Raw genomic sequence first — 25,987 nt, forward strand, 5'->3', positions numbered from 1 at the left:
ACCTCTCCTTTAGCAGGGGGTTTCCAAAATTTAGGATGTTCTACAATACCCGTAGTTGTCACGTCCGCGCCAGGACCGGTCGTTTCCCTAACACCCAATGCGGGGATAGCGGTCGCCCTGTCACCCCCAGTAGGACAAAATGAACCATCACAAGACCCTACTCAACAATTAAGTAGTTTTTTTTCGACTCCTGAAGAGAAAGCGAAAAATATTAAGCAGTCGCAAGCCATGCAGGCACTCATCTCGGTTACAATATTTTGTGATCGGGATACTTCTGGCCGCTTTGACGACTGGATAGCTCATCTGGAAGCCGCGTTGGCCTGATGTGTTCCAAGCTGTACGGGGAAGCTGCCGTAGAGTTTGATACTTTTAAACTCGACAACCCATTTAGGGGCAGGTCGTATACCGAGGTTAAATCTCGGTTAATGAAGCTGTTTCACTTTATGGAGACAGGTCTCAAAGAAGTGTTGAATTTCATAACATGAGTAGGGAGCCGGAAGAGAACATGAGGCGGTACGCTAATAGAATAAGGAAGGCGTTTTACTTGGCCTATCCATTAAAAGGCACTCATCTAGACCCCACCACAAATGCATCACGAGAGCAAATAATGATGGACAGATTCATAGAAGGCCTCCAATCCGATATCCAGGTTAGTTTAAAACACAAGGAGTTCCCATCTTTTGAAAATTAATTGACAGTGCTGAGTTGTTGGCTATGGCGTTGGAAGTAGCCCAGACCAGGAGCCAGGTACATATTAGGACTAATGAAAGTAGGGAGTTCTAGTATTCCACCGCTCGTTTGAGTTTTGTAGAGAGTGGTTTCACATCTCAATGCTGCTCTTTGTGCATCATCCCAAGTAGTGACTTTTTGGAGCATTTGGTTCAAAACCACGAGTGTTTTAATCGGCTTCAGGATGCCTTTGAGGAGGATCTTGACGAGTAAATCATTTTGTATCGCTAAGTTATTGTTATCCGTGTCATCGTATATAGCGTTGTAGGAGCTATTAATTTTGTCGATAAACATTCGGACAGGTTGGTTGGGTTTTTGGGTCAGGTTCTCTAGTTTTTGTATCTGCTTGTCTCTGTCGGCTGGATGTTTGAAGTGGTCTTTCAGAGCTTGTTTCCATACGGCGTAGGCTTCGTTTGGGTGAGCTCGAGTGCGCTGAGAGTGCCATTTTAAGGCAGGACCTTTGAGTCTTGAAGCAAAATTTTGAATTTTGATTGCATCGTCCCAATTATGGATGGTGGCAACTTCTTCTGCTTCGGAGAGCCATGATGATATGCACTGGTCCGTGGCGTTGCCGCCAAAGAAGGATATGGCCTGGATGTCTTCACGTCAGTTTATTGCCGTGATAAGGTCTTGTAACGCGTCCGCATGATTGGAGAATTAGATAGGTTCGGGTTTGGTTGTAGGAAGAACGTCGATAGTTGAGGCTATGGTGAATCAATGGGTAATAGGGGGTATATGGTTGGAGTTGGTAGTTTTATGCTTAATGGTGTGGTATAATTCAGGGCTAATGCATCAGAACAATGTGGTGTGATATCAGCTAGATTGTTCTTAACTCACGTTGGTGGGGGGACTGAAGACGCAATGAGGAAGGCGTCCACGATGTCGAGCCAAGGGCTGTTTTGAAGATGATGGAAGGTTCGGCCTAAAAGATGTTGAAGATGTCAGCTTCACTCCAATCCGCACGTTCACCAAATGTAACAGCACGTTACAGGTAGCAAAGACACGTACGCGGAGTTAGAGAGAACAGTTTGTATTTATAAGAAACAGGTCTAGATGATACATACAGTAACAGTTTATATCGTATGGTCTCTTCGGAGTCTCAGGTGGGCTCCGCTTAAGTAGTGGTGAGTTGCTGACGTGGCTGTGCCTTGCAGGCACAGACTGGAGATCAGTTCCCAGACGATCCAGATACGAGTTGATCTTGTGCATCTTGCTGGTAGCTTTACAGCTACTACCTATTGAGGAGTGTGTCGAGCCTGTCGCTAAGTGAACGGTTAAGGAACCGTTACAAAAGTATGGGCCTTTCTTTTTATCATACTTTCCTTTTCGCCTTTTTCTTCTCTCGGGCCGATTCTTTGTGGATTTGGTCTATAAAACCGTAAACATTACGGAAAACAATTAAATTTGACGGATTTTCTTTTAAATATGTCACATTAATTTTTATTAAAATGCAGCTTGTTCAATTACCTTTCACATGAAATTATTCCATGTTGTCTTCTTTTACCTGGAAACGTTTCACGAATATTTTTCGCGACACCCTCTTTTCCCTATGCGAATATCGAGAGAAACACGAAATTGGGTGAAAATATGGCGGATTCCACAGGAGTGCGTTTACAAACCAGGGGGTACGCGTCAGTCAATTTCTCTATATGTTTTAATTTCAATAAGTACACTATTCCTATTTTCTATTTTTTAACACTGAGTCCACCACTCAATCAGGCCAAAATTGGGGGTTTTGGGGGTTTACAATTTTTGGAAAAGGGTGACGAAGGCATCACAGTCAGTCCCCGTATAAACCATTTTGTGCAGAATTTTACGGAAAACATAATGGTGAAATCCGCAATGTTCTAGCTAGCATATTTTTTAAGTTATTTAATAAAAACTAAGGGAACCCCCAGAAATTGTAGTGTTTTTTCTTATTTTTGACATCAGTTTTCGGGCAAACCGGACCTTTAAAAAAAATCTAATTTTTCAGAATGAATGATTTTGCCCTTCTCCAGAGACATCTCGCCCCGTTTTTATTTTAAACGGTTATTGGCAGAGATATTGGCAATTGAAAATCTTGGAAATTTTTCGACATTTTCTGAAGATTTTCGCCATTGACAGACGTCATTTCGCCACCCCATCTAGCGGCCGATTTTGAAAAAAGCAAGGGAGATCTACTATTCTTCTGGCCATTAATTTTTTTTTCGAACTTCAACTATCGATAGCCAATCAAGCCCAGAGGTTTTACATCGATTCCATTCTTTTCTCAATCATTCAATCATTCAATCAATCAAAAATCAAGACAAAATTCGTGTTATTGCCACGATATGAGAGATCAGAGAGGAAGTATAGGCGTATCGTGGCAATAGACAATTTTCTCTTTATTGCCACGACAGATGTCGTGGCAATAGACAGTTTCGACCGTCGCGCCACGACATCATGTCATGGCAATAGATTTAACCATTTGGAAACATTTTATTTATCAGTGCCACCTGACGACAATTCAAACAACTGATAATTGAATTCTTTCTAGCAGACTAAATTGGTATTGTACTAAATAAATTAGTAAATTGACAACCCATGTGTCTTGAGGGTGTTTATTGCCAATAGTGAAATTACATTACAAGGAATGAATCAAGCTGATTTGAGCAAACTAGTGTCGGCACTCAGAATTGCAGTAAAACCTAAACCCCGGCTTTTCGCCAGTCCAGAAGGTCCAGCTGGTCGTCTAAGGAAATTGAAGGCTACTGTGACTGCTCTTGTCAAGTATGAGCGCATCGAGTTAAACTATCCAAGGGCGGAAGAAGCGCAAGGCTACGCAGAAAGAGTAATCACCCTTTTCCTACACCGTTATTTAAAAGTGGAAGTTAGTGACATGATAAGTAAAATTGTTTTTTTGTAGTTGATTTCAGATGCTATTCGTAATGGTGATTGCCACAAACACACAATGGAGATGGCAGATTACTGGTTAGATGAGAAGCAACTCATCCACAAGCTTTTTAAGGTTTTGGTTCCTAGATACAAAGAATACAATTCCTCTTATACGAAGCTCGTCTTGGGTCCAAAAACATATCCTGGTTATTATGCTGGTACCGCCATTTTGGAATTAAAAGGTAAAAGATGTGTATGTTGCAATAAATATAGAATATTTACTTAATAATTCCTTTTTACAGGAAATCCTTTCCCAGCATTGCAACCAGCAACTCAAAATTATCATTATTGGTTGCACAATGTATTACTTGATGAAGCTAAAAGAGAATTCAGAGTTGCTAAAGCAGAATCAAATACCAACCTATCAGAGCCTGTTGCAAGCAAAAATTAGACTTCACCATTTATACATTAACATAGTTGTATTCTAGTTTGAATATTGAATAAAACACGGATGAATCCAACGATGAGTTTACGATACCACTTTAGAAGAAAATCGTTGAAAGCAAGCAATGGTACAAAGAGTCATTTTCATTGGCACAATTTTGTCCCCAGTAACACTGCCAGAAACTTTTAAAAGATTTATCTCGCCTTCTGCTGGTAATCCATCGTCGATACATAGCTTTCCACATGGACAGGTAGTGGAGCTTTCATGGAGATAAGTAATGAGTGTGGCGGGGATATCTTCTTCGCTATACTTTAGCCTGTATGGAGACAAAATGAATAGACATAAGTTAAATGACAAAATAAAAACAACATAAAACTAACTAACTAACTTGAACTTAATGGTTGATTTCGCGGAGATGGCCCGTAGTGTTGGGACTTTGAGATTCAGACTTTCAGGATTTAGCGCTATTTCCTGTTCTATTTTTTCAAAGGGATTTCCAAAGACGTCAATGTGATCAAGAGCAAGGGTTTGAAAAGATTCCGGCAATGTTCGGATTTCATTTGAGGACACAGTCAGAGTTCTGTTTAAAGTTATCAATTAGTATTCAATTGTTTCTTTGCTGATGCCAGAATAATATACATACCTTAAACTCCGTAACTTAGAAATGGTTGAGGGTAGGCTCCTAAGTTTGTTATGGTCTAATTTTAATATTTGGAGCCCAGATACTCGAGAAATGCAGCTAGGAATCATGACTAACTATAACAAAAGAAAAGACATGATAATTTGGAATTAGAATCTACTATTGAAAAAACACAGGCAGCAACATTAGGTCAATAAAGTCTATAAATAAATCCTATCTGTAAATATAAATTTAAGTAAAATTCATGTCTTTGTTTTTTTAATTTATTATCATATTTACTTGATTATGGCTTATATCTAAGCAGATAACTCTTGTAGAATTGACGAATGTTGATGGAAGTACTTTGATCTCATTGTGGTTAAGATGTAACTGTTTTAGTTTTGCTAGAGTGTGGATGGATTCAGGTAGAATACTAATTTGATTACTGGAGAGATCCAAGACTTCAAGTGCCTTGAGGTGGAGAAGCCTTCTGTCGAACTTTTTCAGGGCTATTCCACTTATCTGACACAAATACAACAAACATAGTTATTAATTAATGCTTGCAGCTGTTGAAATATGAGTTTTTACTTTTAAGCTGGTCAGTGTATCAGGAAAACTTGTGGTTACTGGATAATCTGCACGAGATAAAATATTCAGCTTTGTTTTTGGTATCACTACTTTGTTGGCACGATTTGACAAAAGAGGACAAAGAGTTCCCTTTTTCAGTTGTGAATCTTCTCCCTTTATAATTGCAAGAATTTTCTCCATGTGTCTGACTTCTCCACTGAGGCACAAGTCATGAGCTGGTTGTCGAAACCTAAGTGTGAGTTTCCCTTGGCTAACGAACTTGGAAAAGATTTGTTCAATGTTGTTTGTAACTTTATATTTCATCCCGGTCTTGTTACGGGAAGTGGCTAAAGATAATTCGATGACGGAAGCTTTGTTTTCAGTAAGTGTTACGTTTGACCAGACCAATCGACTAGGACCCGATTGTCCAGCTGAAGGAAGCAGGCGATTCACCACATTGACTTTACAATTTAATTGCATCTTGGTAAGAAAATCTGCTTTCCCAAGTATAAGAAAAAACACATTAAAAGAGCTGTTGTATGTTGGATAAAATATAGTTAAATTATTGTTGCAGTTGGAAGGACGCAGGACGCAGCGCTTATTCGTCAATGTTTGGCGCCAAGCCGAAAATTCGGTAGTCTGCTGCTGTAGGAGTCGGATTTCAAGTCTGAAGCCTTTTCTTTCGGTGAAGAAGAGTCGGTGAAAATATTTAGAAAGAAAAATAACGCCAGAAACTGCTAGAAAAAACGAATGACAAACTAACGAAAATGTTTTAGTTGTAAATGTTTTATTTTATTCGACATAAATCGAACAAGAAGAATGGTCTAGATTTTTAAAATAAAGAGCTGAGTCGCGCGCCAAGCTAGCCTTGAATTGATTAGATAGTCAACAAATATCCGCAAACAGAGTTGTACTTGCATGTTTGTGTGAGTGTGTGTCGGTCTGTCCCCCTCCCCTCCCCCCCCCCCCCCCAAAAAAAAAGTCTCAACTGAATGTGGCTGAATGTTGTAGTTATCGATCGTACTCCCTTTCGTATTTGCTTTTTCATTTGAAAAATGATTTTAATATTTCCTTGAGCGGTTCACGTCGCCAAATCAAATTCCGGACTCAAGAGCCGGTATGTAATAACACACAGATTGAATAGATTATCTTGAAAGTTTGTGAAGCTTAGTAACGTGAAATAAAAAGTGGAATCGCGAAACAACCATTTCATATGATTAGCTTTTAGCTGCCCGGCCTCTTGCAGTGACTCTCGACTCTCGAGAAACTCATTTTCATACTGCTTACGTTACGAAGTGCTAGACCTAGAATAAACGAACACGTCCGCATCCAAAAAACTGTTATTACTGGGAGAAATAGGCGGTTGTTGGAAGGAATTGTAGTGCAGTGGCTATTACGACGGTAGCCCGTAGCTGATCCTATAGAACTAGAGACGAGTGCCGCGCGGCATCGGCACGCGCATGGGCACAACACTTGCGCACTGGCGAATCTGCGTCCTAAGCAACGGACGTTTTATTCGGTTCGGCGTTTTCGTCGTCCTCGTTTCTAGTCTCGTCCCCATTAGGTCGTGTCCGGTTGTGCTTGTGTTGCCACAGGAGATTGTAGAGGCCGTTCTGATGATCGGCAAGAGACGCAACGGACAGATTCTCGCACAGCTTTCATCCTTTTAGGCGTCGTGTCTCTTCCATTCTTCGCATTGGTTATGACCTTTAAGGCCATTTAACTGGCTCACTGCTGTCTTTTCCGCCAATCAATCTTAACGCCGCTCCTTTAAAAGGTATTGCCATTTTTATAAAGATTTCTTCTCCTTTTTTTCACACGTCATTTGTAACTCGATTTTCTCTGATTAACGAGACATTTGATTGAAACTGATAGGTGGCAGCTAGGCTTTGAGAATCCAAATTCAGTGTTTGTTGTCCGTTATTTGTTCCGTCAGATTTCCACTGTGCTCCAGTGGAAGCGTGGGCGTCTGGATTAACATCTGATGTGTATAGTTGCTCTTATACATAGCGGAGCCTTTAAAACAACTTTATTGATTGTTTCCTTTCGTCTTCCGTTAGTGTATACGCTGTGCTCTGTGTGAAACAGACGTGCGTATATATAAGAGCTTTTTGAGAGCTTGATCTTTCGGCTATTGGCTGAAAGGCAAGCATACTTTCAATAGATGTTTCATCGTATCATCACGCAAAAGAGCGGAGACTCTTCCTTCATCTTCCATACAAAATGCATTAGGGGAATGAAAGTTAGTTAATGACGTGCGGGAGTGCTGGGACGGCTGGCAGCATCGACCCGTTTGAATGACGGGTTGTCACGAACCATGAGACCCAATGAGGGTTGCACACAGCCGCGTCTTTTTCTCATTTTCCCAGTTTTTCCTTTTCTTTTTGCTTTTTCTTTTTCTCCCTTCTTCTATTCTGCAAAGCAATGGCTATTGTGCCCATTATGACCGTTTACATATATAGCCCAGTGTACTGTACCCTATGGATGAGATTGAACTTAATGTTATGACTTCTTTTTGTGTTGAATGCCAGACCGAGGCCGAGATCGGAACGAGGTCATGAGTAGTGGAATCACGACCGACTGGACAGGCCTCTTGAAGATGAAGAAAAGCAACTTTCGCCTGCTATTGTTGATAGCGTTCTATGGACTCTTTCTCATCTTGGGAGCAGCGATTTTTTCGGCCATCGAGTCTCCGCTGGAGGTGGCCGAAGTGAAAAATATGCGCGACCGCAAGAATCACTTCCTCCGCACCCACTCCTGTATCACTGGTAAGTCGATTCAAGTTCATCATCAACAGGTAGTTTCACTTTGGCTCGGCGACTGCTGATGCGCTGCAGCAAATGATCGAAATTCAATATAAACTAGCGACCGTATTAGATAATCGAATGACGATGTTAATACCCCTCCCCCCTCCCATATGAAACGATCTATCTTCTAAACGATTGATCAATTACCAGACTCGACATGCACCACTCACAAAGGGATGCATATTGATGGGTTTAATGGCGGACTGCGCGGTATGGTCTGTCGTGCAACGTACATTGGAGAGGGTAAGAATTGACGTCAGTCGATCCTAATCGAATAGTGGCTTATCTTCAGAAATAATCATAATGGCTTGTTGAAAACGTCAGACCATCTGCCCGACGTTGTTTTAGAGTTAGCAGGAACCAAGGCAGCAAAGATGTGAGGCCCTCACCGCTGAAACAACGAACCGAATGATTGGTTCCTTGAACAAAAGAGCGCCAGCAAGAAAGCCGATCGTCATTAGGGCTGCCCGTCTCTAGGAAACTTGACAGACATAACAGATTCACCCCTCCCCCTTATTTATGGAAATGACTGCCGAGAAATGACAAAAAAAAAGGTCGATTCGAAAGTCGGTGTAGTATTTTCTTTTTTATTTCTTTTCGATCGATGAGATGTCAGCAACACATGCCCGGTGTTATGCAAGTGATCTTGTTCCAGCAAGACGAACCAGCGAAAAAACCGGAGGGTACCAGAGTTCAGCAGGAGTCAAAGATCCTATTGGGGATTGCAAGGACGGAGAACGAACTCGTGGGAGTGGTTCTTATATAAGGGTCAACGTTTTGTTGTCTCTCTTTCATCTTGGTCGGGTTGTTTTCCTCCTCTGATGTTTCACGAAATACCGGAGCAGACACAAACAAATATCATAGCCTTTGCCATCTATAACCTAATATTGATTGAGAAGCTGAGCGTTGGGTGGGCCGGGCAGCCATCGTCTATACGTTTAGACATCACAAGAGAAATGAAGAGAAAGGGCTGTAAAGTGTAGATTGTACATGAGGTAGGCGGAGATTGAGGGTGCGTTGTTACGTAGGCATGGACACAATGCTGAGAGTCGGAGAGCAAACTCCCCCCTACCATTCCTCCCATCCCCTTATCTTGCGGGAAAAGGGTAGAGGGTATTGATTTTTCTCTCAGTTTGCTAGACGCAGCGTGTGTCCCGCATATCCGCACATTCGATTTTTTACTTTTTTTCATTTTTTTCTTCCCATCATGTGTGACGGTTAGGCCATACAAAATATAAGTGAGTTTTAAGCGCGTGAGTGAACGCCTGTTTTAATCGTTTAAAACATTGTATACGCTGGGAAGGGAACCGACATTATTGGTCGATTCTTTTTACTGAACGAAATGTTTTCATTCCGTTTACGAAAATGTAACCGCAAGGTGGCAGTTTAAAACTGTTTCTTTTTCCAGCGCTAGATGGTGCAGAAGTAAGACAATAACGCACGCTTGAAAAAAAAAGAACACTAACAACAACACAAATCCCTTTTTGCCTCGTAGGGAGTTTAATTAGATCGAATTGGATCTCTTCAGTGAGTCACTCTGTTTCGACTAACATTCCCCTGTGAACTCGATAGATACAAGATCCTCTCGTTCTGGAATATCAACAAAGTGATAACAGTACTTTTGTTTTAATATCCATCGATATCTAAAGGAAGTGGTTTAAATAGTTCCGCTCTTTTGTGCCAGGGTAGGGCGTTAGATAAGTGGACGTACGAAAACACTTTTAAGTCTTCTTTAAGGAGGCAAGTCAAAGTAAGGAATTAGTGAACAAGCTGCAGCCAAGGCTGTCAGTCGTGCCCAACAGCAGTTGCTGATCGTATTGTGCTTATATGTTTTTAATCATCGAACACAATACTGTTTGTGCTTTATTGCCATTGTGATGGTTCAGCTCCACCCATCTGAAATAACTATGGCCCACAATGTTGCTCAAAGACGGTCGGACGACCGCTTGCCTTTACTGTCGAATAATGGTCGTTTTCGTGAGTCGCCACTTCGACACCTGTGGCTAGGCCTCCAACGCAGCTCCTGGTTCCTGATCGCCTTTCTCGCCGTCTTCATAACGTACCTATCTCTCGGTGCCTTAGTCTTTAGTTCCATGGAGCAGCCCCTCAATCGCCAGTACCGTCTAGATATACGCAATCGCGTCGAAAAATTTCTCTTCAAATATCCATTGATTCCAGGTCTAAAACACCCCTTTAATGACTCACATGACTCTCAGGATTTTTCTTCCAGTTTCTATCTTTGTATTTTCGCCTCCTCCGTTTTACCCAGGGGAGGCAATCAAATATTTCCGTATATGCCTGGGAAAAAAAAATTATACGTATGGGTTAGAAGATAAGCTGTTCAAGGTTGATCATGAAAAAGAAATACCTTGATTTGAAATGGCATTGACGTGTGCTTAACCTTTAACATTTTATTTTATTTTATTTTATTTTATTTTAGAACAAGAATTAGACGCATTGTTAATGGATGTTGTCCAAGCGACAAATCGTGGAGTAGCTGTGACTCGAAACGTCTCTTCCGAACCCAACTGGAGCTTTGGCCAGTCCTTCTTTTTCGCTGGAACTGTTGTCACGACTATCGGTATAAATAAGAATAAAAAATATGTTTAAACAGCTGGATGAGATTTAATGCTTACATAATTTTCTCTAAATTTAGGTTATGGACATGTAACGCCCCTATCTGAGGGAGGCAAAATATTCTGCATCGTGTACGCATTGATCGGTATCCCTATGACGTTGATGCTCTTGACAGCCCTGGTGGACCGACTTATGGTTCCTAGTACCTGGTTGCTACGCTACCTCAATGCCAAACTAGGCCATCTATACCAGCCGTTCAACATTCGCGTCTTCCATCTTCTAGTCATCGCCACTGTCCTAGTCGTTTTCTTCTTTCTGGTTCCGGCTGGAGTTTTCAACGTTTTGGAACCCGACTGGAATTATCTCGACTCCATTTATTATTGTTTTATTTCTCTCACGACGATTGGATTGGGTGATTATATCCCGGGTGATTCGCCCAATCAGCCACTCAGACCACTTTACAAAATCGGAACCACCGGTAACAAAAAGAAACCAACTGACAAACTTTATCAAAGTCGAAAATGATTAAATATTTTATTCCTTTCGAAAATAGTCTACCTTTTAATTGGTTTGGTCTTCATGGTACTGACGCTGACCGTATTCTACGAAATTCCCCAACTCAACGTCGGTTCCGTATTTCTCCTGAAATCCGATGAATATTTGGCAAATGCGTCAACTTACGATTCGGAAAAGGCACGGATTCAGGGCGGCCCTTCTCTCGGCGGAGTGATGCCCTCGTCACTGGGCTCCAGCACAACCTCGGCCGTGCCATTCGGTAGCTATGGTAATGCTATTTTTCTGCGTATATGCAAACATTTTCGAACAAGCTTTTAATGTATTCCTCGACTGCTGATTTTACAGGGGCCGGGTATGGTGCAACTGAAGAAGAATCAGGTCGACCCAGCCGTCAGATAGTTCGTGTTAAATCACGCCGAGAAGAGGACTCGCCTAGTCCCGAAGACACAACCCCTGTTCACGCACGACCTTAAAGATTAAATTTCATTTGAAAACCCAGGACCTAATTCCCAATTCCTATTTCTCCTGTTGTTTCGTTTATTTGTTTCTTCGTTTTTCCTTTCCTATTTGTCGACTAATTTTTCTTAGTTTCTTTTACAGTATAAGTAAGGCGCGAAAGATTAACTGCACTATCTTCAAATATCAAACACTCCCATGTTTCCGCGAAATTCACACTCCCCATTTTTTCATTTAAGAATAGGCCCACATCCTGGTGGTGATATGATAATCTCTATTTTTATCGAGTGCGAAGAATTGGAAAAAAAAAACTAAAAGAAAATTGATCTCGGAGTACTCGTCAAGATGTTGGCGACACGCATCTTTTAATATTTTTTAAAAAAAGTATCGTATTGAAAAGGAAGTAAGACGTACTTTTTAATTTTCAAATCATTTGAAGATTTTCTAAATAACAACACTACAACCTCGAAATAAAAATTTAAAAAATTTCAGTTTCTAATGTGCACCAAGTCCGCGAGGGCGATCTCTCTGTTTTAAAATATTTCTTTAGACTGATGACATTTCACGCGTTACACAAGCAAAAAAAAAACACCAGGAAAACAAACGAGACATGAAAGATTTGTACTGGAGGGAGAAAAATCTTTGTATTTCTTCCTATTTGAAACTTAGACAAATTTCTCAATTTTAGAGATTTTGTTTCGAAATCCAACTTGCAAATGGCAGACTTTTTTGTGTGTGTGTTTTTATCTCTCGCACAAAAGTCATAAAAATCGGGAAAAAAGACAAAAAAAACAACATTCGGAATGGATATAATGTTGATCGTGCTTTCGATGTCTCTCATCTTTTATCTCCTTTCTCTCGTTCCAAAATCAAAGTGGTCTTCTTCTTTCTTTTTTATTTTTTTCCTTCATCTTTTAATGTCATATCTCCATGTCGATTCTCTTTTACTTATGGATCGGCTTTTGTCAAAACAAAAGAGCGCAACCCGTTTGATATGATTAGAATTTTCTCGGAAAAACTCATGTCGATATTACACGTTAACTGTGTGTTGTCAATGGCTCCTTCTAATATTCTACAGAGATAATACATTAATGTTACCTAAAAATGAATCGATTGTCCATTGTCATCGCCGTGTATTTCCCACGCACTATTTCGAAATAACTATTGTCCCGACGTACCGGAACAAAGAGCGTGTAGGTTGCGGAAACTGATGAGTTACCACGGTACACAATGAATATTTTCTAAGATAACTACATATTATTCTGATTTGTTACCACATTAGAACACTTATTATTAATCTGATTCTTGGTTTGTCCGTTTTAGAGGAATCGCATTAGATAAGCTAAGTTAATAGTCGTATTAATTGAAGTGCAACAGTTCTGATCAATAGTGCGGTAAAACCTACGTCAAGAAGATGAGATAAGACGGACGAAGATGATCTGAAAATTTTTGTGGAAGTTGATGAGAAAAATAATTCAACAGAATTGACTTCCAATATAACAGCGAGCAGCCGCGAGCACAGGGCATAGCCTACTGAACATATATACTAAAAATTAGCTAGAGGCAATTCATGATTGTCTTTCAAAATCACGAGGAGAATTCCCGTAACGAAACACGATTGGAATACCGTTCTAGAACCGTCACGAAACAATTCTAGAATTTTGATTGATTTAGTTTTCAAATCCAATTTGGTGATCGATTATTGAAAAAAAAAATTCAGAAAATGAGTGTTCGTTCCGCACCCTATAGTAATTCGCAACCTTCGCAACAGCTAATTAATATGGGATGGAAAGAAAGGGACTTTGTAAAAAAAAAAGAAAGAAAATCACTCTGCAAGCCCAAAAAATCATTCCCCGAGTTTTCGTCGTTCGTTGTTTACCTGTCAGGCCATCACCCCGTTTGAACACACTTTAAACGTGTTTTTTGGTGTCGTGTGACATTGAAATGACACACCGTATGCTCGGGGAAAATGGCGACCCCCGAGTCCATGCCCCGACCCCCGAGTTTTAGTTACCCCCGTCGGCCGTTGCCAATTGATAGCTGTCAGAAGCCTTTGATTATGTTCTATTCAAGCTTATTTTCATGGGTGATACTATGAAAGTTTTCTTCGTAAATTTTTTATTTGTGTTTCCTTTGATGATCTAGACAACTGTCGTTTGTCATTTGTTTTCAAATTAATAATTATGTTTGTGAAGCAGACGATATGTTTTCATTTCTAATAAGAAACTTGGTGTTTGCTTGTGCTTGGTCTGTTATTGTTCCTAATTTGGAAAAGTAAGAATTTTTTTTTTGTGTGCTAGACTAGAACAAATATTTTTATATAATTATGTTTCTTATTGTAGGTATTCCTTAAACTTCTTGGTTATCAGCTCTAACCAAGTTTTCACATTTAAGACTTTTTGACTAAAAAGATGTTTTTCACTGGAGGAGCTGGGACTGGGTACATCAGAAGCCCCTGTGTAGTTGAGCTGTTAGAACTTTATTTCTTGCGAGAAGTATGTCCACTCTATATTAATGGAGAAAAATGCACTGCTCAGCAACTGCCACTGCTCAGTTTCAACTATGTGTTCAGCAGATCCTCCAGAAACTGCATCTTCAACTGTTCAACAGCAGATCTGTCAACTTCAGGTTGAGCTGCAGCTGGCCTTCCCTTTACAGCTAATATTGGCTGCTTCTGGGAGTGATAGCATTCAGCTAAGGTAAGAATTGTTTTTTTTTGTATGAGAACAAAAAGTTTTATATAATTCTGTTTATGATCTTTCAGGCTTCAGCCAACTAATAAAAGGAATAACCTTAACATTGCCACGGAATCAGTCATTGCAAAGATTTCACTATACAATAGCGCCGAAATTAACGGTAATTTTTAGTCAACACGTTTTGATGTGTCACGGCAAGAAGAATAATTCTCTATTTTTAAAATATCTAGGTGAAGAAGTTAAATATAAAAAACAGAGCTGAGAAACACTCAATTGATAATTCTCCCAGCAAAGATTCATCGAGTAGTTCATTCAGGGCTAAGAAAGAGAAGTCAAAGTTGGAGAAGGAGCTGTTGTCTTCTGTGGTCTCTGCAATCAAGCTTATGTCTCATGTTGAGTCAGCTTACAAAGTTAGGGTAAAATTCCATTGTAGATTGTTGAATAGAACGGTATAATTATTCTTAAATCATTGCTTATTTTCCAGGAAGTTGAAACATACACCAAGCAAGTAGAAAAGTTTGAGTTGCACATTCATGAGTTCACACTCTAAGTGGAAGAGCTCAACAGCACTATTATCGACATCAGCAGCCACAAAACTCGTTTGTACACTTTAAGACAACGATTAATTTACAATTTAATAAAGGGAAATGATCACAATAACTTACAAACTTTATTGGTTAACAGGAAAACATTGAACTGACCAAGGAAGTACGAGAGCTGAAATTCAGCTACGAAAACATCAGCTATTTGAAAAGCAACTCAGCTCAAGCCAAACAAATTCGAAGATCTGCGTCGTCGCTTTGAAGACAAAAAACGCGTAAAAACTAATAAGAGAAGAAAGCGTAAATCTCCACCGATGGCACAAAAAAAAATTCATTTCTGTTCTCTTGAAGCGCCGTTCCCCTTTGGAAGGTAATTTGCACTCAGTCAAAATTGAGCTGGAGTCGATCCGCGTTCAGCTGGAAGAGGAAGCGGAAGCTTGCTTGGATTTGGAACGTCAGCTCTCCAAAGTCAACCAGGATTGTCTGTCTTGGAAATCCAAGTACGAACATGCCTGCACTTTTCACACCGAAGAGATCGAAGAAATCAGGTAGGACGTCTAAATTTCCCCTCCGATTTGATGAAAACGGTTCGTGACTCATTTCCCGTTGTTTGTTAGGCGCAAATTTCACATCCAGGTGACTTAACTGGAAAAACAGATCAGCGCTCTGATCTCCAAATGCTCAGGTTTGGAGAAGAGCACGTTACGTTTACAGAATGAGGTAGACGTTCTCATCATCGATTTGAAGAAGGTAATTCATCAAAACACTAAAGAAAAGCGAAGTTTTATAATTGAAACTTGATCAATCCAGGCTAATAGCACCGCTCGAGAGATGCAGAAGCGCAGCAAGCAACTGGAGCTCATCAACATTGAATTCAAATCCAAGTTGGATAAGATTGAGCTGAGTGTCCTATACGACGCTTCCCAGAGAGATAATCATAACAAGACGACAGAGATTTCCCGTTTGACTCACGAACTGAACAAAACTCGCGAACGGAAAGATCAGCTTACCCGTGAAAACAAGAAATTGGGTAGTAAATTCATATTTTCCGAGTTTCACTTGTTAGTTACTGACAATATTTCCTTAACTAGATGAGATCGCTGAGCTGAAGAGCCAGTACTCTGAAGTCTGAACTCAACAGCAGATTCTATTAGTTAGAAATTGAATATCGCCGTCTAGAAAACGAACTTGAAGAGTTGCGTTAACCATACAAAGAAATCCAGAGACTGTACGTATACTGACATCGAATGATTTGGATAATTTGATTAACAATTCCCTTTTTAAAAATAATATTCAGGCTCGTAAAGTTGAAGAACATCGCGTTCGTCGCATGGAATTGCAGCTTAGATGAACCAATCAATCTCGATATGGAAAGCCGACTTACCGATGAGGAGGAAGATCTCAAGTCTATAAAGTAATTACGTATATCAGCTTTAGCGCTAAAGTAATTCCATTTGAGTCACTTATTCACTCCCAAACGATTTTTAAAGGAAGCAAATGTCAGCAAATGTCTATATCGAAATCTTGTCCATGCGGAAACCAAGTTGAAAACCGAAATCCAGCGCATTCGGAAGAAGATGATAATCACAATCACCGAGTTGGAAATGGGGGGTAACTTAATCTCGGGGGTCGGGGAACTAAAGCTCGGGGAAAATGGCTACGACCGAGTCCCCGTTCAAACGGAGTGACGGGTAAACAAAAAAAGATTAAAACTCGGGGAATTGACTCGGGGACGGGGAGTCGGGGAATGATTTTTTTGGGCTGACGGAGTATGGCACGTTAGGCCTATTTGGCTCACATCTATTTGATGGAAAATACCGAAAAATATTTGTAAAATCCGTTAAAATCAAATTGCAATGATAATTTTTAAAATAATTTTTAAAATAATTTTTAAAATAATTTTTAAAATAATTTTTAAAATAATTTTTAAAATAATTTTTAAAATAATTTTTAAAATAATTTTTAAAATAATTTTTAAAATAATTTTTAAAATAATTTTTAAAAATATCGCAGCCTGGTCTCGGGGGGTGTACGGAGAATGTTTTATTACGGGTTCGAAATAAACCATTCTCCGTACCACCCCAGTTTTTGAAATTCTCCGTTCCACCCTATGTTAATACCCAGTGCACAACGAGGCTTGACAAGCCTCCGCTCATGGATTGCAATGAAATTAACGATTGAATCCTCACAAATAGCGGTTTAAATACAATATTTCGTTTCTTTAATTCTATTAAACCTTTTTATCATTCTATCTAATTATTGTGCGATGTATTTACTATCGATTCCTAAGAATCGATAGTAAATAAGTTGTTTTGGTGCAGACAACAGAACTTGTTTAAATAATGATATAAATAAAATACGTAATACGTTGAGCAAAGTAGCCTTTACCTGAAACAAATGTGTCACGGGAATACATCTAAATCTGGTTGCGTCACGATAACACGGTCCTTCTCATTAAGACGATCAAAATTAGCTTTTCAATACACGCCTTCTTTGGGTATCTGTACAAATATAATTTTGGTTAAAAGTAACATTTTAATCTTAACATTATACGTCTCTGGATTACCAGTGAATTTAGCTACCTGAGATTTCAGCACTTCATCATAAAACTTACACCATTTGACACTGCACGAAAAGTGTTTGGTGCTTTCACACAAATCGACCAAAGGATGGCATGATTATTCAATGACACCTGCTCATGCTTGCCATGAAGACTCTGTTGACTGAAGACAAAATCGCTTAGTCTGATTGCCAGGATTTCCACCATCTGATTTGTTGAGATTTTGGGTCTTCCGTTCCAAGGTCTATAAACATGTAAGAAAACACCAAGTTAAATACAGCTTGTTTAAAACAGAAATATAGTTGAACAAAAGCAACATTTCTTACATGGACCATATTAAGATACTTCTTTTGAGCCTTTCTTGATAACTCTCACTCCTAAGGCCAGCTCAGGTTGACCCACAAGCCTAGCACTAGATTTCCCCTGGCTTATTCTTACTCGTTGACCGATTATGCGTTGCTTCTCCCGTTGAGCTTCATCGTGCAATTTCTTCGAAAGTTTCAGGCATAACTAATGCCTGCAGAGCTTCTGCACTGCTCTTTCGTCTAAAGACGTCATCGTTTAAAAAACGTAAACAAAAAAGTTCTGTTGTCTGCACCAAAACAACTTATTTACTATCGATTCTTAGGAATCGATAGTAAATACATCGCACAATAATTAGATAGAATGATAAAAAGGTTTAATAGAATTAAAGAAACGAAATATTGTATTTAAACCGCTATTTGTGAGGATTCAATCGTTAATTTCATTGCAATCCATGAGCGGAGGCTTGTCAAGCCTCGTTGTGCACTGGGTATTAACATAGGGTGGTACGGAGAATTTCAAAAACTGGGGTGGTACGGAGAATGGTTTATTTCGAACCCGTAATAAAACATTCTCCGTACACTACAAATCTGTTTTTTTTTCTTTTTTAAAATTTGCAGTATGTCTTTCACTCAACATCTTAATAATATTTTCACATTTTATTTTTATTTTTAAAAATAATTTAAATTGAAAATCTTTTTTTTTCTTTTTTAAAATTTGCAGTTTGTCTTTCACTCAATATCTTAATAGTATTTTCTAGCGATCCCACTCGAATCAATTCGAGGTATTTCACGCAATCTGAGTTGAATAATTTTTTTCAAAATACAATTCGAGTTGAATTTGAATTGATTTGAATTGACAAAAAGTCAATTCGAATCAATTCGAATGGAATTCGAATCGATTCGAATGAAATCAAGAAAAAATTTCAAAAAAATTTCTTTTATTAGGCAAGAAATATTACACTAAAACATCCATAATTTTAACTGTTTTAAGTAATTGCAGTAGAATATCACTTAAATCGACTGGATTTAGTTATAATTCAATAATAATAGAATATTTGTCCATTTGAAAGTACCCAAACAATATCCATCACCTTCGTTTATCGATACGAAGAGGTTGCACATCTAGCGGTCGAAATTGAAACTAAAAATATTCAAACTCTGCAAAAATTTTGTCAAATTTGACACGAATTGACCCAAATATTCGTGAATATTCACAATGAATATTCATGAATCGGGAAATGAATATTCAGGTAAATTTTCATGAATATTTACCCAAAAATATCACAATTCAAATGAATATGAATTTTGATTTTTCCAATTCGAGTTGAACTGAATATTCGAAAAATCTCAAAAAACGCAATTCAAGTTGAATCGATTCGAATCAATTCGAATCGATTCGAATCAAATGCAATTCGGGTGGGATCGCTAGTATTTTCACATTTTTTTTTATTTTTAAAAATAATTTAAAAAATGTTTTAAAAATGAGAGCCTAATCCGGTTTTTTTGCATGTTTGCATATAAAAAGGAACTTGGAAGTCAGTTGTGTGTCAATAGAAGAATGGATTTAAATAGTCCAATTTTCAGTTTTAATTCAGTTTCAAAACGGAAACTTCAGGGACATTTCTAACAAAAACGACAAAACCTTGCCGCGGTCATATTCCCGAATTAATTTTTCTTATAATAAATCTTAAATATAGGTCAAAATAAGACTTTTTGCGGTGTTCTGCCGAATAAGGTAAAATGTATTTGAATATGAACATGAATAAAATGGAAGTTGGATCGAATCAAGAATAAGAATAAAGAATACAAATAAAAAATGAAGAATAAAGAATAAAAATAAAATTTATTTTTATTCGTATTTTGAATAAATTTTCGAATAAAATAAATGCTCATAATTTGCTAAATTTAAGGATGATATTTTGATTTTTGAATCATAAAATTATTAAAAAAACATTAATAGTAAATAATTAAGCCTTGTTCAAGTGATTACTTTATTTATCTGACACCACACCAGCCCAACTCCAATCAAATCAAACAACTTTACAGTTTTTTGTATTTTAAACTAAAATTAAGGGGAAACTATTGATCAGAATGTGATGAAGGAATGATAACTTAATTTTAGAAAAAAATCGCGTCGAAATCGGACGACCGAGATGGCAGCACCATCGATCTTTTCCGAACGCTAAAACCACCCTACTTTGAACTATGCGCTATGGATGACTTCACAAGTTCTTTTCATTTTTTATTCAATAATAATATAGTCTAAGATAGTTAGATTAAGTATACAAAAGATGGTTATCCTAACTTAAGTAGAAACAATTTCTTTTCTTTAAAAATTCACAGAAAAGGTGTTGACACTTTTTTTCGTGAAAATTACACATTGAACAGCGGAATACATTCTGCTCAACCCTAAGGGTGTAAACTTATTTATTTTAGCACTTCAAAGATAAACTGAAGGTCGTCTAGCCTTCCTCGGCCACGGCACGCCCCCTTCTCATCAGACTTATTTTTGCTCTGTTACTAGTAATACGCGTCGACAGAATGTCTAGATATCGCCCATCGCCTAGTGAGTTTTTTATGGCCAGGTTTTCGATCCACGTGTTGGTTTTTTCGATCAACCCAGGCTCGAGCGCGAGAGAGCGCGCGATCGTGAATTGCGTAGCCGTCCTCATCACCAGTATCTTAATTATCAAATACGAGACCGCTCACCTGTCGATTTCCCACGTTATGCTCCCCGTTGGTACGACTACAATCGTGAAGCGTCGAGGCCGGAAGACTTTGGATTTGTGACCCATTTCGACGACCGTTTCATGCGTGACAATCAGCTCAGCAGTAGCCGGCGTGGCGACGAGAGAGGGTATAGATGCGGTGAGAACGGTTTCTATTTCTATAGTGATGACGGTTGCTGCTATGACGATGAGGGTTATCGCTATCCGTTTGACAAAGATGGTTTTTATTACGACACAGAGAGTGGCTATCGTTACGACTCAGGCGGATTTCTCTGCGATGAGAAAAAGGCGTTCGTTTTAATCGCATGGAACCAGAATCGTGGGACCAAAGTGTTACATCATTCGCTCCCCCTACCGCACCGGTTACCAGACCGATCCCATCTCGTACAGAAAAGATTCCAATAGCTATCAAGCCTTACAGCGACCTACTGTGTGTGTTCTCAGTTTGTTGGGAAAACATTTACGGCTACGCGTTTCCCCCCTTTTCCCTAATTTTTAGATGCCTTGAAAAACATCGACGTTAAAAAGCATGAATTGTATTAATTTGCCCCGTCTGTGACAGGCCAGCCCTGGTTTCTGGTTTTGTTGGAGCACGGTTGCGACATTCCTCGGATCCTACGACCGTTACCCGCACTCTTAACATCAGCGCGGGGCGAACCTCATCCGCTGCTCCAATCCGGCGCGCTAAATTTAGCCGCCTGGAAGCTCTCAGGAGATCGTACGACCTGCAAGGCTTTTCGCAGCAGGCTATTGAACTTTTCCTGGCCGGAAGCCGCAACAACACCAATTCTGTATATGAATCAGCTTGAAGCAATTGGTTCAATTGGTGTGTGGAACGGAATATTCAAATAAATTCACAAAAAGTGACCCTGCCAACTAGCCCCCCTCTCCCCTACATTTTTTGAAGAATTTCCCCGTGCATTTTCGAAATCGACCACTAGATGGCATGGCGAAATAAAGTCGTTTGATGGTGAAGATCGTTAGAAAATGGCGTAAAATTGTCTAGATTTTCAATCCTTATTATCTCTGCTAATAAGGCTCAGATAAAAAAACGGGGCGAAAAGTCTGTAGAGGGGGGCAAAATCTTTCATTCTGAAAACTAGTTTTTTTAACGGTCTGGTTCGCCTGAAAATTGATGTTAAAAACCTGAAAAAACTCTACAATTTTTGTTTTACCCCCTTAGTTTTTCTTAAATAACTAAAAAACTATGGCAGCTAGAAAATCGTGGATTTCACCATTTTATGTTCCGCGAAATTCCCCCCAAAATAGTTTAACCCAAATTAAACTATTTTTAAACTATTTATTAACATCAATTTTTAACCCAAATTGATGTTAAAAACCTCAGTCACCGACTCACCGATTCCCAAAAAATGAAAACTCCCAAATCCGGCCTCATTGAGTGGCGGACTCATTGTTAAAATAAAATCCCTCTATCGCAAGAAGACGAAAATTGGTGGTTGCCAACAACAAAGTTTGACGCGGGATGGCGGGGGGAAGCCTCCCCCACACCTAAGTCGCACCTAGTGGTGGCAATACAAGGTAGTAATACCTGGTTACCTAGGAATACCTATTTTTTGTTTACCACTACTCTACCTAGTAATACTTTATCTAGTTTCTCTCTGGACTACTTTAGTAATAATAATACCTAGTTAAAAAATACTTAGTAATAAAAAAAACAACATTACCTAGGTAATTTTACTTTTTTGCAACATTGTCAAATGAATGAAAAATTTCAAATTTCTTAAAATTTTGTACTTCACTCATTACTTTTCATTTGGTTCTTTGGTTCTCTTCCCCTTCCTGACAGCGAGACTTCATTTTTCGCAAACGCTATGTCTTCTGTGAGAGAATTGTGAGATTGTGTCAGAGACGAGTAAAGTAAGTTTCTGAATTCCTGGAACCGTGTCGTTGCTTCATTCTACATTATTGTTGATCATCGCATCAAATTGATTCAACAACACTTTCCCCGTAGCTGAGTGTGAATTTTTGAGACTTGAGACTCTTGAGCTTGACTCATTGACGTAAAAACTAGTAAGTATTTTTGCAAGCATTAATTGAAGTATATTTTTCATTTGTCTCAGGTGGCCAGGTTTCTTTTATCTAAGCAGTGCTGTACAGGACCACAGCAGTGAGTTCAGCAGTCTAGTCCTGTAGTGTCTACTTCATTTTTGTTGATTATCACATCAAATTGTTTCAACAAAATTGGCCGACTGCAGCTCAGTAGCCGAGTGTGGACTTCTAAGAACCAATGTCTCTTCTGATTTGCTATAATCTGAAAATCTGTGCCGGTTTAATAGGAAATTTGATTGAAGTAAAGTACCAAAATTCAATACTTCATTAATACAAATATAGCTCATCATTAAACTTGTATTTTCAAAGTATTGACAGATTGCTTGTGAATGTTTCGATATTTTATATTTATTGCTATCCAATTTAACCTATCGTATTTAACCTAAAAGTATCACAATGACATAATGCGGAAAACTAATCGCAAGAAGAGGGGCCACGATTCACCAAGTATCAGATTCAAATATTTGAATTTTATTTATATCTTTTACTGCTTAATATTTTACTTCATATTTCATACGGGATGCTTCAGACAATCGCGCTGTACATTCGGCTAATCACACTATGTCAAATATATGAAATTAAGTATATGCTTTTATTTCACCGAAAGTGTTTTCGGACTTTTTAAATTTTATTTATTCTCACTGCACGTAGCAGTTTATTTAATTTAAATGACGCTGTAAAAAACTACTAAATCATCAATATTTTATAGCTCTATTCCTCTTGCTGAATTGAATGGTAGAATAGGGTAGACAATAAATTTTTTTGAACTTCATGTTGATTGAAGTATTTTACATAGAAAAACCAACAAAAATTGAAAGCTTTCCCAAAATACTGACCAAGGTCATTACATTAAAAGAATGAATTTATATATCAAATAAATATGGCAGGTAAATCACTAAAATTGCAGCTGGAAAAAAAATTATGATATTATAGGTTTTAATTCTAAATTTAGCTCATACGATTACTTGCGTTTGAAACCATTGTGTGACTGTTGTCAATGGTTTTTGGTGTATTTAGTGCCACTTTCCGGAGCGGCTACACCGTTTTGTGGTTTGTTAACCCCTAAATGTTTTTTAAGGGTGAAAAATCACCTCTTTCTGTGAAGCAAGCAAAAATTTTCGTTTTTAGGTTAAATTAACGTTTGTAGTGGAGGAAAATCACCAAAATTTGGAAGGATTTTTAACAGTGGAGAAGCCAGCACCACCAGCAGATTTGACATAGTCTGATCAAGTGAATAGTGAACACTGACCAAAAAGAGCATTAAAGTCTAGAGGTATGCGCAGAGCAAAAAGTGTTTAGACTTTTCGACTAGTGCATACCGTGAGGATGGGTGGCGGGACTGTTGCTTCAAGTTTGTCTTGTTTCGGAATTTGATTAATTTGTTATTGTGGGCTGGCCTTTTTTGATTGGTCTGCCATAACACGTGACTAAGAGACCAATCAAAAAGGTCAGTCCACGACATCAAACCAATCAGAGTATGAATCAAGAAAAACTTGCAGCAGCAGTTGCACCAACCACCACTACGGTGCACACTGGTCGAGAAGTTGCACGACTTTCTGCTCTGCGGATACTCTTATAGACTTTAAAATGCTCTATAGGGAGAAATTTCTTATTGAGCACCCCAAATTTATTTTTTATATGTTGATATTGATAGGTTTGATTTGCTCTACGACTCTACCCATCGTTAAGTTAAAGGGCTAAGTCAAGTAGATAAAACAAGCTTCCATCAAGGAATAGCCTACCTCGCGAAAATTTCTTATTTGCTGCGTATGGTTTATTCTCCGTATTTAAAATTACAAGAGAAGATGTTGCTGTAGTCTGACAGGAATGCTGTGCTTCACTTTGATGGACTTCTCTGATTAAGCTTATTTATTTATTTACATCGTAAAAAAGCATTTGCCACAGCACTAACATGGATTGGGAGGGAATGTAGGGTCACTAGCAACGCACAATCGGATTCGAAATGCCTTATCTAAATAGTTTTCGTTTGCATTACAAGCACATTTCACACTCATGAAAGAGCGCATTTCGAACCAAATTTGTAAGAAAAATATGGAAACTGGACAAAATATCTTACTCAAACTAAAAGTGCGCATCAACCCGGCGTCAATCATAGTTGTCATACATATGGATATTCTATATGTGCGTATACTGTGGTATATTGCACACGGTACCCTACTGCAGCCTCTCGCTAAGCTATGCTTCGTCTTGACTCTTCTTGTATCCAAAAAAAAAGCCAGAACTTCTCTATACCCATGTTGAAGCTAGGCTCCTGCCTGCCGTCAGGAGTGTATAACATGTATGTGTATGACAGAGGTATGTTGCTTTGCATGGGCAGGGGAATTTTCCTCACGTGGAAAGCAATATGTTCCTACAGTGAACTGGAAACAACTTGAGGTGTACATTTTAACAGGAACTCTGTCTTACTCTTACAGCAAAAAAACAAACAAAAACAGGACAAATGACTTACAAATAAATGATTTTTATTGATATAATTAAATTCTTACCAAAGATCAAGATAAGTTGAAATAAAGTAGACTGTTTTAATATGGTATTCCGTAAATAGTTCCTGCTCATAACAATACAGAATAATTTCATCGTGATCATAGCAGCGGTTATGTCATCTAGTTTATCCCTCAGTAGTTTAGAAGTAGTAGAACGTTTTGATAAGGGCGAGTATATACTCGAGCTCAGATCTGCTGTAAGAAGCTAACACGGTTCAAGAAGTTGTATGATATGATACCGGTCGACACCTTCCATTCACTGAGCATTAATGGCGTTTTCGCGTGGGCTTTTTCGAGAGCTCCAAAACACGCAAGGAGCTGGATTCTTTAAAATCCCACTTAGAGCGCCTACAAATCTTGCAATGAAAAATGTTATTGCTCGACCAGTGAAACAGTATGTTAAAGGTCCAAGCGATTGTAAACAAAATAACATCGTCTGCTTCTACTTCCTAGAAAAAAGTCGAATCGGGATTCGCTTCTTGTTTCCGGCTCTAGATAACGAAGTCAAAAAATGAATCGAGATTGTCCAGTGAAAGGAACCCAAAATGAATCAAGACAACGAATTCCGTCCCAGTGGAAGGGCACGGATTGACGCTCGAGAATTTGGGATTACACATTAGCGCCCACTGAAACGTATATTGTCAAAAAGTACCTTAATCTATTTTTTTTTCGAGCGCTCAAAAGAGCGCACGTGAAAACGCCATAGGTCTTTCCTGTATGGCATAGCATCAGAGTCTCTTCAACTTTTGTTTTTAAATCTATATACACAAAAAACAACAGTCTAATAGAAGTTTTTGTAAGACTAAAATATAAAATAAATAAAATATATGAATCAAGTTAAAGATTCATCTACAACTTATATTACCTCAGGGATTACGATCATTGCGGAAGTCAAATTTCATCTGGTGGGAACGTCCTGTTCCAATTTCTACTTCGCCATACCACCACAACACATATTAAGTTTGGCAGTGGCATGAGAACTTGAATGGAAGTACTTCACCGTGTTTCG

The 25,987-nt window shown here is 38.7% G+C and overlaps 4 protein-coding genes and 1 long non-coding RNA gene across 18 annotated transcripts; 4 read left to right on the forward strand and 1 right to left on the reverse strand.

The window, feature by feature from the left end:
• The first annotated feature begins 228 nt into the window (after positions 1-228).
• LOC124344311 (39S ribosomal protein L17, mitochondrial-like) lies at positions 229-4,106 on the forward strand. Its single transcript, XM_046797814.1, is given in 5 exon segments — positions 229-316; positions 319-421; positions 3,325-3,541; positions 3,617-3,827; positions 3,888-4,106. Coding segments are annotated over 5 exon segments (768 nt in total). The 3' UTR covers positions 4,037-4,106.
• Positions 4,046-6,099, reverse strand: LOC124344309 (leucine-rich repeat protein 1-like). The gene is made up of 5 exons (XM_046797811.1): positions 5,238-6,099; positions 4,950-5,171; positions 4,674-4,786; positions 4,419-4,610; positions 4,046-4,346 (listed from the first exon to the last, which is right to left on the reverse strand). Exons 1-5 carry the CDS (start codon positions 5,694-5,696, stop codon positions 4,115-4,117), a joined length of 1,218 nt encoding a protein of 405 aa, XP_046653767.1. The 5' UTR covers positions 5,697-6,099; the 3' UTR covers positions 4,046-4,114.
• Positions 6,100-6,748: 649 nt separating this feature from the next.
• Positions 6,749-12,681, forward strand: LOC124344310 (potassium channel subfamily K member 1-like). Of its 2 annotated transcripts, XM_046797813.1 has the most exons (6): positions 6,749-6,993; positions 7,748-7,984; positions 10,464-10,604; positions 10,680-11,078; positions 11,154-11,384; positions 11,462-12,681. In XM_046797813.1, the coding sequence occupies exons 2-6, from the start codon at positions 7,774-7,776 to the stop codon at positions 11,587-11,589; spliced, it is 1,110 nt and encodes a 369-aa protein (XP_046653769.1). In that variant the 5' UTR covers positions 6,749-6,993; positions 7,748-7,773; the 3' UTR covers positions 11,590-12,681. The 2 variants fall into 2 exon arrangements, with proteins under 2 accessions (XP_046653769.1, XP_046653768.1); XM_046797812.1 differs by lacking the exons at positions 6,749-6,993; positions 7,748-7,984 and adding an exon at positions 9,464-10,201.
• Positions 12,682-13,297: 616 nt separating this feature from the next.
• Positions 13,298-16,673, forward strand: LOC124341864. Of its 13 annotated transcripts, XR_006918647.1 has the most exons (12): positions 13,310-13,846; positions 14,000-14,067; positions 14,148-14,271; positions 14,337-14,428; positions 14,499-14,684; positions 14,753-14,871; positions 14,953-15,358; positions 15,428-15,560; positions 15,621-15,840; positions 15,902-16,038; positions 16,108-16,224; positions 16,301-16,673. XR_006918647.1 is itself a non-coding variant. In XM_046794816.1 (4 exons), exons 1-3 carry the CDS (start codon positions 14,087-14,089, stop codon positions 14,528-14,530), a joined length of 309 nt encoding a protein of 102 aa, XP_046650772.1. In that variant the 5' UTR covers positions 13,298-14,086; the 3' UTR covers positions 14,531-14,684; positions 14,753-14,872. The 13 variants fall into 13 exon arrangements, 1 of the variants encoding a protein (XP_046650772.1); XR_006918637.1 differs by having other exon boundaries at positions 13,309-13,846; positions 13,915-14,271; XR_006918639.1 differs by having other exon boundaries at positions 13,309-13,846; positions 13,967-14,271.
• Positions 16,674-18,324: 1,651 nt separating this feature from the next.
• On the forward strand, positions 18,325-19,244 carry LOC124341849. Its single transcript, XR_006918630.1, has 2 exons — positions 18,325-18,422; positions 19,105-19,244. It is a non-coding gene; the product is annotated as an uncharacterized LOC124341849 (long non-coding RNA).
• The last annotated feature ends 6,743 nt before the right edge of the window (positions 19,245-25,987 follow it).

The sequence above is a fragment of the Daphnia pulicaria genome, chromosome 6, assembly GCF_021234035.1.
Source record: "Daphnia pulicaria isolate SC F1-1A chromosome 6, SC_F0-13Bv2, whole genome shotgun sequence".
Classification (NCBI taxonomy): Eukaryota; Metazoa; Arthropoda; class Branchiopoda; order Diplostraca; family Daphniidae; genus Daphnia; species Daphnia pulicaria.

What these genes read in the sequence shown, in the direction of transcription:
- LOC124344309 (XM_046797811.1), bottom strand. Translation starts at nt 5,696, where the DNA reads ATGCAATTAAATTGTAAAGTCAATGTGGTGAATCGCCTGCTTCCTTCA. An exon ending in ATACACTGACCAGCTTAAAA is followed by an intron (nt 5,172 to 5,237) that starts GTAAAAACTCAT and finishes TATTTGTGTCAG; the next exon opens with ATAAGTGGAATAGCCCTGAA. An exon ending in AAATCAACCATTAAGTTCAA is followed by an intron (nt 4,347 to 4,418) that starts GTTAGTTAGTTA and finishes GTCTCCATACAG; the next exon opens with GCTAAAGTATAGCGAAGAAG.
- LOC124344310 (XM_046797812.1), top strand. Translation starts at nt 9,901, where the DNA reads ATGGTTCAGCTCCACCCATCTGAAATAACTATGGCCCACAATGTTGCT. An exon ending in TTACAAAATCGGAACCACCG is followed by an intron (nt 11,079 to 11,153) that starts GTAACAAAAAGA and finishes TTTCGAAAATAG; the next exon opens with TCTACCTTTTAATTGGTTTG. An exon ending in CGTGCCATTCGGTAGCTATG is followed by an intron (nt 11,385 to 11,461) that starts GTAATGCTATTT and finishes CTGATTTTACAG; the next exon opens with GGGCCGGGTATGGTGCAACT.
- LOC124341864 (XM_046794816.1), top strand. Translation starts at nt 14,087, where the DNA reads ATGGAGAAAAATGCACTGCTCAGCAACTGCCACTGCTCAGTTTCAACT. An exon ending in AGTGATAGCATTCAGCTAAG is followed by an intron (nt 14,272 to 14,336) that starts GTAAGAATTGTT and finishes ATGATCTTTCAG; the next exon opens with GCTTCAGCCAACTAATAAAA. An exon ending in CAATAGCGCCGAAATTAACG is followed by an intron (nt 14,429 to 14,498) that starts GTAATTTTTAGT and finishes TAAAATATCTAG; the next exon opens with GTGAAGAAGTTAAATATAAA.